The following is a 15,765-nucleotide window of genomic DNA, read 5'->3' on the forward strand; positions in this document are numbered from 1 at the left end:
GTCTCTAAAAAAACAAAACAAACAAAAAACAAAAAAGGAAGTAGAAATAAGTGATTCCCTTTGAGGAAGTCTTCTGATGTGCTTACCTTGCATTTTAGGGTGCCTCTTCCCTGGGTAGCATGGAAGTTTATGGGTTTTATTTTTTTGTTGTTGTTTCATTTTAAATATTTTTTGTGCTTTGACAGCAAGGTTTCACTATACTCCTTCTGGCCTGGAACTTGTTATGTAGAGCAGATTGGCATCTGAGTCACAGATAGCCTGCCTCTGCTTCCTGAATAAAGCCTGGGCCACTCTTCTGCCTGCCTGCTGACTGACCCGCCTACTGTCCTCCATCCTCCATTCCCTGTCCCTCCCTCCCCACCCTCTCTTTCAACATTTCTTTATTGTGTTTATGTGTGTGGATAGGTGGGTGTGCTCTTTTTGCCTCTATGCTCCCCCTTGTCAAGGTTACAGGACAACTTGCTGGAATCTCTTTCTTGCCGGGGATAAAACCAAACTCTGGTTAACTGTCTTTACCTGGGGAGCCCTCTCTCGTGGTCCTAGTTATCCTAGAGATAAGCCTGTATTATCTTTATGCTGATACATTGTAATCAGGGACCTGTCAGCTTTAGGAAGTGTTCCTAGTAGTCACCTGTCCTAGAACTCACTCTGTAGACCGGGCTGGCCTTGGAACTCTGAAATCCACCTGCCTCTGCCTCCCAGAATGCTGGGATTACAGGCGTGTGCTACCACGGCCCAGCCATTGTTCAAGTTTTTAACATTGCAGCCTTTGCATGAAACTCACTTGATTTTTTTTAAAACCTTTGTTTCTCTTAATTTTTTTTCTAATTTGATTACTTAAAGATGAATCACTTTGAACCATATATGAGGTACCAAAATACTGCATTAGTTCAAGTTTATCTGCTTTTCAGAATCATGACTACCTAATGCTACTCTATCAGCTTAGATTTTTCTAGAAGTCGTGTTATCATTCTACACCAAGCTTTGTATGGGAGTCATCAAGAGAAGTCTGACTTAGGACCTGGAGTGATGGCTCAGTAGTTAGAGCACTGACTGCTCTTCCAGAGGCCCTGGGTTCAAGACTCCAGTTGCAGAGCATCTAGTGTCTGTCCTCTTCTGTCCTCCGCGGGCTCTGCATACCTGCTATACAGGCACACATGCAAAACACCAATAAACATAAAAATAAACAAATCCTTAAGAGTTTTGTTTTTTTAAGCTAAGACAGCCATAGATTCTTAAGGGCATTTTGTTAATGATAATGAAGTTATTAGAAATAGTAACAGGTACAATTATGAAATCAGTAAACCCCAAAGCTAATGTTTTGGTAAAATGGTTTCAGGTTCAAGTTGCTGCAGAATACCTAGGTTGGTATAAGCTGTTCTGCATAGAACTGTTTGCTGTTGCTCCTTTCCCTTTCCCTTTCCCTTTCCTTTTCCCTTTCCCTTTCCCTTTCCCTTTCCCTTTCCCTTTCCCTTTCCCTTTAGAGACAGTATCTCTCCATAGCACTGTTGTCCGTCCCGGAACTCCCTCTGTAAGCCAAGCATGCCTCAAACTCAGAGATCCAATTGCTTCTGCCTCCTTATACTGGAATTAACATGTGCACCACCAAGCCCGACCTTACTGATACATAAAATATAAGCAGGAGAGACTATCCTTTATTTTATAACAAAGGAGAGGATGTGAGAGTTTTGTGAACTCTTTGAGTGCTTTGCACTAAATTAAATAGCTTAGTAAACATTATAAAGTGGTATCTTATGCTTATATCCCTGGGACGCTGATATAAGAGGATTCTGAGTTCAAGGCCAGTCACAATTATTTCTTTTTTTAGACTTTTACTCATTTAAAAAGTGAGCCATAAAAACAATATAGGTCTGAAATGTTTTGAAAGAAAGTGCATGGGAGTGGGGAGCACTGTTGGATGGCATCACAGGTAAAGGTCCCTGCTGCCCAGGCTGGAGCCTTATGTGCAGTTCCCGGGGGAAGGAGAGAGTGACTCTGGCCAGTTGTCCTCCACCTCTGTGCATGCATCATGGCTCACTGTGCCACCTTCCCCCACACAGACAACAAATGCATCCTTTTGTTTAATTTGTTGATATTTTTAAATGTTTGTAATGTGATACTTCATTGTGTTATTGTGTGTTTGTTTATATTCACCCCCATCCTCTACTCTTCCCAGAGCCTTCCCTATCTTCCTCCCTCCCTCCCTCCCTCCCTCCCTCCCTTCCCCCTTCGTTCTTTTCTGTATCCCATCCAGTCTCGTTAGCTGACTAGTCCTGGGCATGGGCCTACCCTGAAGTGAGGTAAATATGCCAGGTGTCACACCACATCATGAAGGTGACAATTTAATTTAAATTTTAATTTAAAATTAAAATATTTCAATATAGTTGAACAGATAAATGTAATTAGCAAAGTAATTAGAATTTTGAGTGGAATATACTAGAGTCTATTCTATGATATGACTTATGATCATACTGAGGTGACTCCCAGAATGTGGTTAGTATTGTGGATTGAATTGTAGTGTTTATGGTACTGGGCACTAGGTGAGAACTGGATAATAGCATCTGAGGCTATAAATTACTTACTTGCACTTTCCTGCTTTATTCCTAGGATTATGACCTTTTGGGTGAAAAAATAATGTCCTGTGGTATGGATCACTCTCTTAAGCTGTGGAGAATCAACTCAAAGAGAATGATGAATGCAATTAAGGAGTCTTATGATTATAACCCAAACAAAACTAACAGGTGACAGTTACGCTGTGTGTACTGAGTAGTGCGCTTTCCTCCCCAGGGCTGTGAAATCATCCCACTGCTTAGGTATCATGTAGCTGCTATCAGACCTTTCAAATGGAAACCTTATTTAAATGTATTTCAGTTTCTGAATTGTTTTCATCTAATTTATTGGCATATTTCAGTTACTTTGATTTATGTATGCATGTTCTTAACTCATTATGTTGGAAGTATAAAAGTTTTAAATCACCTGAACCTACTGTGGAATGGAGAAGGGAAGAGACATAATAGTAAATTCTAATTCAGTATAGCACATTATAATCTCAAACTGGATTCTAGCTATAGAATAATTCCTAGTTCCTGATAATAAAATATTGTCCTGCTAGGTGTGGTAGTAAACACCTTTAATCCCAGCACTGAGGAAGCAAAGGCAAGGGCATTTCTGTCATTTGGAAATTTGGATGCCACTCTGGTCTACAGAGCAAGTTTCAGGCCAACTAGGGCTACTGCCTACATAGTGAGACCCCTAGATGCATAGATAGGTAGGTATGTAGGTAGATAGATAGATGTTGATATTTTCTTGTAAATGATGCTTCCTTCATTAAACAAACATCAAATTGTGGAGTCTTGTTCCATAATACTGTGGTAAGGAGTCTGTTCCTGAGATGCTTCATGTGTTTTTCTTGTGAAGTGCTCAGGTCTGAGTGTACTGCCTTCTCAGTACTTCCTTGGTTGTCAGAGATACTTTGACAATAAACATGTATACATTTGTTATACTTTCACTATAAGTATTATATGTTTAAATATGTTACCATTGCACTTTTAGTTTAGCAAAGAGTTTATTTTCAGGTATCCAAATAAGTTTAATAGGTTGGTTTTAACTTTTGCAAGGTTTAGTAAACGTTGGAGTGCATTTATCATACTTTACTGACTTTTAAGAATTAGTACAACTTTTAGTTCCAACCTTTTATCATCAGGTACAATGGTAGATTTATGTTTTAAAATAGTTGTTAGGTTTCTGAAATAAATATAAATTACATTTCACGGAGTTGCCCTGGTCATTTTGAAAGGGCTTTAACTAGTAATATAATAATGCATTTGACTAAAACGCAGCTGCGATTGTAACAGTTGTGAATTCATATCAGCGTGGCTTGGTGGGATGGATAAGAGCACTTGCTGTAAAGGCAGAAAGACCTGAGTTCAGATCCCCAGCACCCGTGTAAAGCCTGGTGTGGTTTTGACTTGCCTATAACCCAGACTTGGGGTGGAGCTTGCAGGCTGAGCAGTGGAAGAACCCCACTAGCTTTAGGTTCAGTGAAAGACCTTACTTCATAGACAAGGAGGGGGTAGAGATAGGAAGATGCCTGAGACTGTCCTGTGACCTCTGCATGCACATTCATGGACTAGTAAACACATGGTTTTTGTTTTTTGTTTTTGGCATTGATAGCATCTTACCAGGAGATCCTAGGCTTTGAATTGGAGAGTTGAGATGACAAGCTTAACTAGGTTTTAGAGATGAGGGAAAGGAAAACATGATTGCCTTGGGTCGTCATCTCATCCAATCACAGTTCAATAATTAATATAACATGAATCACGGGGTGGGGTGAGGCTCAGCAAGGGTCATGTTGTGGTTGTGGTCCCCTAAACAAAGACAGGCATCATAGAATCAGATTAGAATTTACCAGCTCCAGAATATCTTATTTTTTGTTTTGTTTTGTTTTGTTTTTTGTTTTTTGAGACAGGGTTTCTCTGTGTAGCCCTGGCTGTCCTGGAACTCACTTTGTAGACCAGGCTGGCCTCGAACTCAGAACTATGCCTGCCTCTACCTCCCAAGTGCTGGAATTAAAGGCGTGTGCCACCACTGCCTGGCTCAGAATATCTTATTATCTCACAAATATGTTTTAGCAAAAATGGAGGTCCTCGGACAGCTTTGTGTAGTCACTTGTCATCTTCCTTCTGGTAGGCAGGCGTTCCTGACACTGAGCTCAGGTCAGGCTTGTGTGGCAAGTGCTTTTACCATCTCACCTACCCCAAACTGAAAATCCTGAGTTTAAAAAGAAAAGGAAAACATTATATTGGCAAACTGATAATGAAAGGAAATAAAAATGACAAATGGATACATTAGCTCTAAAGAACAGGTAGAGGGACAGAGAAGTCAGTGGCCACATTTTATGTTGTGGAGTTTTAAAGATTGAGCTGGAAGAGGAAGCTCAGGAGTAGGCAGAGTGCTTGCCTGATTGGTGTAAGCCCTAGGTTTGCTCCTGACTGAGCACTGCAGAGTTTATAAACCCCAAACTGAAAAACAGCATGATCCTACTACACTTTTTTTTCTTTTAACTTTTACATTTCCATTCTTCCTTCAGGCCATTTATTTCCCAGAAAATCCACTTTCCTGACTTTTCTACCAGAGACATACATAGGAATTATGTTGATTGTGTGCGATGGTTAGGCGATTTGATACTTTCCAAGGTACGGAACACTAGAGTTAAGCTGTACTTGCATTATGTGTCTGTGTGTGTGTGTGTGTGTATGTACTTTGCAGGAAACAGTTACTTATGAAATTTATTAAAATCAATAGCAGGTAATAAACTTTTAAAGTCTTATATTTTGGTAGATTTGCAGACATATTTAAGGAAAAGGAAGTTTGCTAGATGTTCTTTACATCTAGTGAGAAAAGAAGCAAGCTTAGAAGGTTCAGCTGTCTGGGAACCAGTGATGTTGAAAATAATTAAATCCAGTAGGATTTTTTTGTTTGTTTCAGTAAATCCTTATTTGTAAGAACAGGTGGTGGGTGGAGTTGATTGGCTTACAGACTCTACCTTGTTGGTGGATATAGATACACAGCCCTCTGTCTCCTTGGATTCTACATCTTCTAATTTAGTCTGAGTGATCAGAAGTATTTGAACAAAAGAATTGCATCTGTACTGAATGTGTGCAAGAGTTTCTCTTGTCATTGACTAAATAGTACAACTACAGTATACATATGTATTGCATTGGGTTTCATGAATGTAGTAGTCATGTCACGACTGATGGCATGTGGGAGCGTGTGCACATATGAAGCTATTTCAGGACAGGACTTGAACCTGTAGCCTTCTGTGTTTGCAGCCAGTTCTTCCTCTTGCTTTGTTTAGTTCGTTTTTTTCCAAGTGGTCATCTAGAGGGATGATTGATTGGTGATGTAACTGAACATGGAGGCTTGTCAGTGCGAGAGTCCACCCTGGCTTCTTGTCAAGGTGTCGTACGTTTTCTCAGGCAGAACCTAGTTTGGTTTTTTTGTTTTGTTTTGTTTTTTGCCCCTCTTTTCATTTCCTTTTGGATTGAAATTTATTGTTATTGGTTTCATTTTCCCCTCCTTAAACTCTTCATCTTGAGATAGACTACAGGAAGTTTTAAAGGTAGTTCAGAGAGGTTCAGTGTTACATCACCTACTTTCTCTCAGTAGGTATGCTATTATTATTATTATTGTTATTATTATTATTATTATTATTATTATTATTGTAGATTTTTGTATTTTATGCGTCTGAGTGGTTTGCCTGCCTGGATGTCTGTGTACTATGTGTGTGTCTCTGGTGCCCTCGGAGGCCAGAGGCGGGTTACCTGGAACTGGAGTTAAAAATCAGAAATTACACTGTTGTGTTCCCCAAACATAGACAATGAACATCGATATGCTGTCTCTTTAGTGCCCTATCATTTTGTCATGTCACATTTTGTCATTTCGAAAATGCTACATGGGGCCTGGAGAGATGGCTCAGTGGTGTTAAGAGCACTAACTGTTCTTCTGAAGGTCCTGAGTTCAAATCCCAGCAACCACATGGTGGCTCACAACCATCTATAATGAGATCTGATGCCTTCTTCTGGAGTGTTTGAAGACAGCTACAGTGTACTTACATATAATAAATAGATCTTTAAAAAAAACAAAAACAAACAAACAAACAAAAAAATGCTACATATAGTTGGGGGCCTTTATTTTCCTCAGTAGGATTCACTGGCGACCCATCCAAGTTCTTGCCTATAAAGTCGTTCTTATTTTCCATTGCTAAGTAATAGTTGGTACTATCGCACTTAGTTAATTTTTTTTGTTTGTTTGTTTATTTTGAGGTAGTCTGGTGAAGGCCTCCTGACTGCTGGGATTAAAGTTGTATGCCACCATTCTCAAGTTTCATCACAGTTAATTTAATACCGTATTCCTGGCTGTGGTGTTTCCAGTTGGAGCTGCAGCATGCTTGCAGATGAACAGTTGTGTACTGGAGTTTATGTAGGCTTAGCTTTTTGTTTCTCTGGGATAAATGTTTAGAGTAGTTGTTGAATAATAGTTAAGTTTTTTTTTTTTAAGATTTATTTATTATTATATGTAAGTATACTGTTGCTGTCTTCAGACACACCAGAAGAGGGAGTCAGATCTCATTACAGATGGTTGTGAGCCACCGTGTGGTTGCTGGGATTTGAACTCAGGACCTTCAGGAGAACAGTCAGTGCTCTTACCACTGAGCCATCTCTCCAGCCCAGTAGTTAAGATTTTAAGAATCTACCACACTATCTTCCAGAGTGCCATTTTACACTCTCACCAGCGATGTATACACAGTCCATTATCTGTATCATTGGTACCATTTAGTATTACCATTTAGTACTATCATTATTTTTAGTTATTCCAATAGATGTGTAGTGAAACCTCATCATGGTCTGGATTTACATTCACTGCTAGTAATGCTGTTGAACATCTTTTTCATGTGCTTATTTACCATCTGTATTAGGGTTCTCTAGAGGAACAGGACTTACAGAATGAATACATATATATTCATAAATATATGTGTGTATATTTATGTGTATATATAAGTATATATGAATACATATATAATATGTCATATATATGGGATTTATTACAATGGCTTCAGGCTGTGGTCTAGCTAATCCAACACTGGCTGCCTATGAATGAAGGGTCTAAGAATCCAGTAGTTGTTTAGTACCCGAGACTAAATACCTCAGCTGATCTGAGCACAACACAATTTCCAAGAATGCTCTTGAAGGAATGGACTTGCTATCAAGAGCCAGCAAGCAAAGGGTGCATCCAGGCTAAAGATGGAGCTTCCCACCTCAGAGATTCTAATTAGAACTGGGTCTTTCTACTTCAGATGATTTGAGAGAGAAGAAAAAAAATCCCTCACATGTGTTTCCAGCCATTTGGGTTTTAGTTAATTCCAGATATTCAAGTTGACAATTAAGTATAGCCATCACACCATCCATATTCTTTGGGGGGGATATTTCCTTGTATCTTTAGCTGATTTCTCTCTTCCTTTCTTTCTTTCTTTCTTTCTTTCTTTCTTTCTTTCTTTCTTTCTTTCTTTCTTTCTTTCTTTCTTTCTTTCTTTCTTTCTCCTCTCTCTCTCTCTCTCTCTCTCTCTCTCTCTCTCTCTCTCTCTCTCTCTCTCTCTCTCTCTCTCTCATCTCTATCTCTATCTCTCTTGTATTTTGGTGTTTTGTTTTTGAGCCAGGGTTTCTCTGTGTAGCCCTGGCTGTCCTGGAACTCACTCTGTAGATCAGGCTGGCCTCGAACTCAGAAATCTGCCTGCCTCTGCCTCCTAAGTGCTGGGATTAAAGGCAGGCATGTGCCACCACCGCCAGGATTTTAGCTGATTTTCTAATGGATTAGGTTTTTTGTTAATTTTTTGAATTCTGAGTGTTCTTTATATATTGTAAATATGCATCTCTATCAGAAACATGCAAATATTTTCTTCCAGCCAGTGGCTAATCTTTTCAGTGCCCTTATTGGGGCCTTTGACTAAAAAAGTGGCTTTTTTTTTTTTAATTAGACTGTGTGTGTGTGTGTGTGTGTGTGTGTGTGTGTGTGTGTGTGTGTTGTTGTTGTTGTTGTTGTTCCAGTACAAGTGGAACTTAGAGGGCAGCTTTGGGGAATCACTTCTCACCTTAAACTTGGGTCATCAGGCTTAGTGACAACAACCTTTACAATGCCACCCCTCTCAATACTTGAAAAACATTTGCCCTTTCTCTGGCCTGCATAGCTTCTAATGTGAATATTCTGTCATTTACCCCTCCTCCCCCCTTTCTGTATAACTGGAACTATGTTCTTCAGTCCTAACTGCTTTCAAAGTTTTTCCTTTAGTTTTCAGATTGAATAGGACTGTTTTAGTTTGAGGGTTGAGTGTGATTTGACTGGATGGGACTTTCTTTGATTTAACTTATTTGTAGTTCATGGATCTGGACTCTAGTAGACTTCTATATTAGAGAAAGAGTTTGTTTCATACTTTGTACTGTACTAATGGTGCTGTTTTCTTCCCTCATTTTGAGACACTAATTCTTCTTATTAATATATTAGCTACTTTTGACACACACACAGTGCTGGTCTTCTTTTATTCCTACTCTATCTAGTACTGAGATTTTTTATTTTTCACAGATTTTGTTGGTTGGCTCCTGAAATGACTGTCTTTTTCCTCCATCTGTTTCTTTTTTGTTTGAAAATATTCTATTGAGTTGCCTTGATAATTCTTCTCCTTTTTGTTGAGCCGGCCAGTTAAGTTTTCATTGTGTTTACTGCATTAGTTACTCGGTGGTGAGACAGAATGCCTGGGAAGGCACTTTTGGCTCCAGTTAATAGACAGTCTCATGGCATGGACGTCCTGGCAGAAAGGAGCGAGGCAGCTGGTTGCATGCATCCTTGTTCAGACATAGATCAGTGAATTCTGCCGGGCTTTCTATTCAGTCCCGGATTCCAGCCTGTGGATCCGTTTCTGGAAACTTGCTTCCTTTTTGTCATTCACCCAGTCATTTGGTTTTTGTTTGTCGTTTGTCATATGATGGATATCAACCCCAGGGCCTCACACCTGCTTGACAAGCACTCTTCCACTAAGCCAGCCCTCCGGTCTCGGGATCGATCCTCTTGCTAGCAGTCTTTCTTTATTATCTACTTAGTTGTGGAAAGGAGCAATTTAGGGCTGCCTTGTAATTTGCCAGGTGAAGGTAGTAATTCAGACTTTGCACTGGGCCTCAGCTGAACACCTTAAAGGAGGTGAGGGCGACCACTGGTTAAGATCACTGCTTACCTAGTGACCTCTATTGGCGCTGGGGATAATATGTTGTACTCCAAGCCAGGCTAGAGAGTTAGCACATTACTGCAAAGGGTGAAGAGAGTCTAGAATGTACTTGTTAGGACCTAAGGAATGGTTTCTGGAGCAGGTTCAAATGTCACTTAGCATTAGAATTTTTACATCTGAAGAAAGTAGAGAACTTTGCTCTTCCCATTCCAATCTTTTTGTGGTGCTGTGGTTAAACTGTTTAAATATAGACCCCTATAGGCTGCCATCTGTGACTGAATAGGCTGTCCTGAAAAACTCTGGGGGTGCAGGTTGTTAATCTAAGTACTATTGAGTTTGGTCAGGCATGGAGGAGAGGATGAGATGTTTAGCAGCATCTCTGGCTTCTATTGACTAGAAGCCAGATACATTGTCAAAAATTTGGTAGTGTGGACCACTGGTTAAGATAGTGGTTGGAATAATGACCACAAGGAGATTGTTTTAAGTAGAAGTGTCAAAAGACACAATGTTACAGATTAGGGAATGTGTAATTTCATGACTGTTAGACCCTATCCTCACATCAATATCTTGAGCCACTTTATAGCCTATGGTCCTTTCAGTGAACTAATCAATAATTTCCTGTGATGTCATCCAAGCATCTACTATACAGTACCCACACTGTATAAAGCCTCAGTAGTTAACAAGGGACAGGTTACGTGTGGATTGGGAAACTGAGGAACTATGAACCAATGGCCAGATTTAAAAGTCTAATTTTCTATAGCATTCCTCAAGTCTCTGGTGTGAATGTATCTGAAGCTGAACTTAATTTGTTCTGGAGGAGAAACTCACTATTTTGAGAAGCACGATTCTTCTAAATTGTTTAATTTTATTGCTAGTCCGATATCTTGTCCTCAGGTGTAAACCTTGACTTTTATAGTCAAGTTTATAGACAGTTTATAGTCTTGAAAAGCAGGCTCTCTGAGCTATTCTAAAATGGTAACAGTTTTATTTTTATTTCTTGAAATTCTGTTCTAATTATGTGTCTCTTATTTCTCTTTTAGTCTTGTGAAAATGCCATTGTATGCTGGAAACCTGGCAAAATGGAGGATGATATAGATAAAATTAAACCTAGTGAGTCTAATGTGACTATTCTTGGGCGATTTGATTACAGCCAGTGTGACATTTGGTACATGAGGTTTTCTATGGATTTCTGGCAAAAGGTAGCACATAATTTTACATTTGGAATTGTCTTCTGAAACACTATAATTCTAGCCTTTCCTGCCCTGTCTTCCTCCTCATCCTCTCACCTTGGTTGTACCAACTTGCTTTGGCTACCTACCTGGGCACTGCACATCTGCAGAAGGGGCAATTAGGTGTCAGCAATGTTACTTTCCTAATACCTGTTTCTTAGATACAATGTTTTAATGTGTTTATCATACACAGCTTTTTTTTTGTATAGAATAACTTAGAGGAAAATCAGCATGGAAGGCAAAATAACTATATCTAAAGTGTTAAAGGAATCTGCTGCTGCAGTTTTGTCAGGTTAACTGAGCATTCTCTAACAGAGCTGTGGAAGAGCATCTCTTTCTTTAACTCTGTAAGGTAGAGGAAAAAAGTACCAAAAAAAAAAAAAAGTAATAAAACTGTAATGCCATCCATGAAATGTCTTAGAGCCTTATTTTTTCAAAATTCCAGGGAAATATTAATTATTCTTAATTTTTCTTATAAATCAGTAACATAGATGCAAATATTAGTCAGATGGGCCATCAGAGCTGAGGTGTAGGCTTCTCTAAGCAAGAAAGCTGTCCTAGGATTACTGGAATACCTTAGAGCCTGGTGCTGTGCTAATTTTAAGTTTTCAATTTTGTTTACACAGATGCTTGCATTGGGCAATCAGGTTGGCAAACTGTATGTTTGGGATTTAGAAGTAGAAGATCCTCATAAAGCCAAGTAAGTATAGAAATTTCTACAATGTTCTATATTATAGCCTTCTTATGCCATCCTTAAATCATTAATTTTGAGCCGGGCGGTGGTGGCGCACGCCTGTAAGCCCAGCACTCTGGAAGGCAGAGGCAGGCGGATTTCTGAGTTCGAGGCCAGCCTGGTCTACAGAGTGAGTTCCAGGACAGCCAGGACTATATAGAGAAACCCTGTCTCGAAAAAAAAAAAAAAAACCCAAATCCAAAAAACCAAAAAAAAAAAAAAAAAAAAAAATCATTAATTTTGTGTACTGGGGGGTCAGACCCAGGGCCTTCCCTATACATGCTAGGCAAGTACATCACCACTAGGCTGTGTCATAGCCTAATTTCAGTGTTTTTAATATGTCAGTTAACTGTTAATTTATACTGTGGTGATAAGATAAATATACCAAGCGTGATGAAATTTGAGAATGAGTTCTCAATGAACATAAGCTGGTTTTATGCTACACTTTTCTCCTTCACTCTTTAAGGTAAATGCTGTTCTGTGTGCAGTTTAACTCTTGTCTTGTTTCCCCTAGATGTACAACACTGACCCATCATAAATGTGGCGCTGCTATTCGGCAAACCAGTTTTAGCAGGGATAGCAGCATCCTCATAGCTGTCTGTGATGATGCCAGCATTTGGCGTTGGGATCGACTTCGATAAACTATTTTTTTCCTAGTAAATTAGAATATGTTGTCTGTGTAAAATAGAATTAATGTATCTTGCTAGTAAGGGCACATAGAGCATTTAGACTTGTTTGTCAGCATTCGATCAGGCTGAGCTGAATGTAGTGATGTTTACATTGTTTACATTCTTTGTACTGTCTTCCTGCTCAGACTTTACTGCTTTTAATAAAAATTTATTTTTGTAAAGCTGTGTTATTTTTATTGTGATGGAAACAAACTGGAAGAAATAAAGTTATACCATATCTTTTTGTAATGTGTACTTTAACTGGTGAAAGCTATTTACTATGAATTCTTAAGTGTAAATTGTATACCTAAACTTAAATCAGGGCTCTGCCACCATGTAACCTTGGATATTGTCTTAGTTACTGTTCTTGGTCATGTTCTGTGAAGAGACATGATCAAGGTAAAGAGGGCAACATCAAAGCCCACTCCCGGTACACACTTCCTCCAAAGGCCACACCTAGTCCTTTCAAATTATGCCATTCTGGTGATTAAGCATTCAAATATATGAGCCTCTGGGGCCATTCTTATTCAAACTACCATAGAGAGGGAATTTTGTATCACTGTATTTTTTTTTTTTTTTAAAGATTTAAGTACACTGTAGCTGTCTTCAGACATCCCAGAAGAGGGCATCAGATCTCATTATGGATGGTTCTGTGCCGTCATGTGGTTGCTGGGATTTGAACTCACGACCTTTTGGAAGAGTAGTCAGCACTCTTATCTGATCCCCTGTATCATTGTACTTCAATTTTATGTTTAAAACAGGCATACCTTATTTAATGTTATTTGAAACATTTTTAACATTTCCTGATTTTTAAGTTCTGGTCTGCAGGGACAGTTCAGTAGTTCAGCTGTTAACTGTTCTTCCAGAGGACCTAGATTCAATTCTTAGCACCTACGTGGTAATTCACAACTGTGTCAACTCCGCTCTCTAAAAGGACCAGGCTTAGAAAGCCTGGAAAACCATGCAAAGCACCCATACACAAAAAATAATTTTAAGCTCAGGGTTACTGAAATTAGGTTTTATGGACTCATCATAGTTGGGAGAGGGGCTGGTGACCTGAGTTCAATTCCCAGGACTTAAAGTGGCTCACAACCATCTGTAATGGGACTGGATGCCCTCTGCTGGTATGTCCAAAGACAGCTACAGTGTACTCTTATAAATAAAATCTTAAAAAAAAAAATAATCCCAGCACTTGGGAGGCAGAGGCAGGCAGATTTCTGAGTTTAAGGCCAGCCTGGTCTACAGAGTGAGTTCCAGGGCAGCCAGGGCTACACAGAGAAACCCTGTCTTGAAAAACAACAAAAATTCTAGTTGTGGACAGCAGTGTTAGACAAAACATATGCCCTTTCTGAGGAATACAGAAGTACAGGGTCTCAAGACAGCCCTAGAATTTACAGGTGAGCCCTAGACAGTTAAGTTGAAGAGTTCAAAAACACAAGCCAGCTCAGTCAGTGGGTTCTCCACAGAGGAAGCAAGGATTAATAGAAAAAGGCAATTAGACAAGACTAGCATGACCCCAGCCAGTTCTGAGGCTGAAGCGAGTTTATTTTTACAGTCTGCCTTTATACCATTTTAAGTGCATACTTAACAGTACTTACTTTCCAGTCAGTTCTAGGTTAAGGAACAAACAAGGCAATAAACAAAGTCCTGAGAACCATGTTTCTAGGGGCTAATTAGGATGACCAAGATAAGAGGAATGCCACATCTGTCAGATGAGCTCACCTTGAGCTTTGCATTAGCCCAGGTACTTTTTTATTTGGATTTGGTTTTTTCGAGACAGAGTTTCTCTGTGTAGCCCTGACTGTCCTGGAACTCACTCTGTAGACCAGGCTGGCCTCGAACTCAGAAATCCGCCTGTCTCTGCCTCTCAAGAGTGCTGGGATCACTGGCGTGCGCCACCACTGCCCAACTCCATGCAAACATTCTTATCTGAGTCTACTTCCCTGTTCCAGTCCAAAGTCAAATTCCTGCCTAGTTTCTAGAAGTAGCCCCAAAAGCTCTCCACAAGCCCCGTATTTTTTTTTCTCTTGGTGTATTGTACTAAATGCTAAAACCTGTTAAACTGCACATTTATACAGCTACACACAACACAAAACAGCCCAAGAGGCTAAAGGGGGCAGGGCCTAAAGTAGGGCCAGGTGTGACAACTTAAGACACTTGCATTTTTGGTTGTGAGCCTATCCTTTAATGGCTGAGCCATCTCTCCAGTCCTACTTTCTTTTCTTTTCAAAAAAGATATTTATTTTATGTCTGAGTACACTGTAGCTGTCTTCAGACACCAAAAGAGGGTGTCAGATCCCATTTCAAATGGTTGTGAGCCACCATGTGGTTGCTGTTGAACTCAGGAACTCTGGAAAAGTAGTCAGTGCTCTTAACTGCTGAGCCATCTCTCCAGCCCTCCTTACTTAAAATGAAAAATAAAGAGAAATTTAAAATTCCCTGAAGATAGTGGCCAGTGGTAGAGAACTTGCCTTACATGTCCTGGGGTGGGCTACATTCAACCCCTGTATCCTCAAAAGGATGGACATGGGAGGAAATAAATGTCAAATATATACTTAACAGTACTTTGCATAGTGAAGAAAAAAAATTAAAAGCAATATAGGTTATGGGAAAAAACTACATAAATTTAGCGTTTGCTGCTTATCAAAACATAACAAAGGCTTAGAGAGATGGCTCAGCATTTAAGAGCCCTGGCTGCTCTTCCAGAGAACACAGGTTTAATTCCTAGCACTCATATGATGGCTTTTAAACATCTGTAACTCTAGTTCCAAAGGATCTGACACCCTCTTCTGGCCTCTCTGGGCACTTGCACCCCTGTGGTACACAGATAAATAGCCATACATATAAAAATTAATATTTTTTAAAATTAACAGATTAAAACATAACTATGTAACTCATGATTTTATTTGCGCCAAGTTCAGCTCGGAGACTCCTCTGGCTTTGGCTAAGTTGCATGTGTCTTGCATGTGTCTGCTCAGCTGCAAGTCAGCCCTGAAGTTTGACTGCTGGTATTAAACCAGGTATCTTTCATTATCTGCAGCCATTCCTTGACTTGGTCCTTAAATAGCTTGGCCAAGTTTCAAGTGCTAGAGCAGAAGTTTGCAAATAATTTTTAGCTTGGAACTGGCATAGCATCGCTTCTTTCAGTCAGATCAAACGCAGCCAGAAGGAAAGAAACTGATTATCCTCCCCTCTGCAAAGTCAAAGTCCAGTGGGCTTAGATACAGGTAAGGATGAGACTACATGTTTGCAATTGGCTCTGGGTGATAAGACTCAGCCTTCAAGAAAGTTTCAAACTCTCAACATATCTTCTCTGAGTTAAAATTCTTACAATAGCATAGTATTACTTCTCTCCTTGTCATG

At 39.6% G+C, this 15,765-nt stretch overlaps 1 protein-coding gene across 3 annotated transcripts in view; it reads left to right on the plus strand.

Moving 5' to 3' along the window:
• The window catches only part of Eed (embryonic ectoderm development), a 29,056-nt gene extending 16,472 nt beyond the window's left edge, over positions 1-12,584 (plus strand). For 2 of the 3 annotated variants that reach the window (XM_052159020.1, XM_052159015.1), the window contains exons 8-12: positions 2,608-2,741; positions 5,090-5,195; positions 10,813-10,971; positions 11,628-11,701; positions 12,249-12,584. In XM_052159020.1, coding sequence (XP_052014980.1) covers positions 2,608-2,741; positions 5,090-5,195; positions 10,813-10,971; positions 11,628-11,701; positions 12,249-12,375 — 600 coding nt within the window. In that variant the 3' untranslated portion in view covers positions 12,376-12,584. The remainder of the gene's footprint in view (positions 1-2,607; positions 2,742-5,089; positions 5,196-10,812; positions 10,972-11,627; positions 11,702-12,248) is intronic. The other variant, XM_052159028.1, reaches the window with a different exon arrangement.
• The last annotated feature ends 3,181 nt before the right edge of the window (positions 12,585-15,765 follow it).

Source organism: Apodemus sylvaticus, chromosome 1 (assembly GCF_947179515.1).
Source record: "Apodemus sylvaticus chromosome 1, mApoSyl1.1, whole genome shotgun sequence".
Lineage (NCBI taxonomy): Eukaryota > Metazoa > Chordata > Mammalia > Rodentia > Muridae > Apodemus > Apodemus sylvaticus.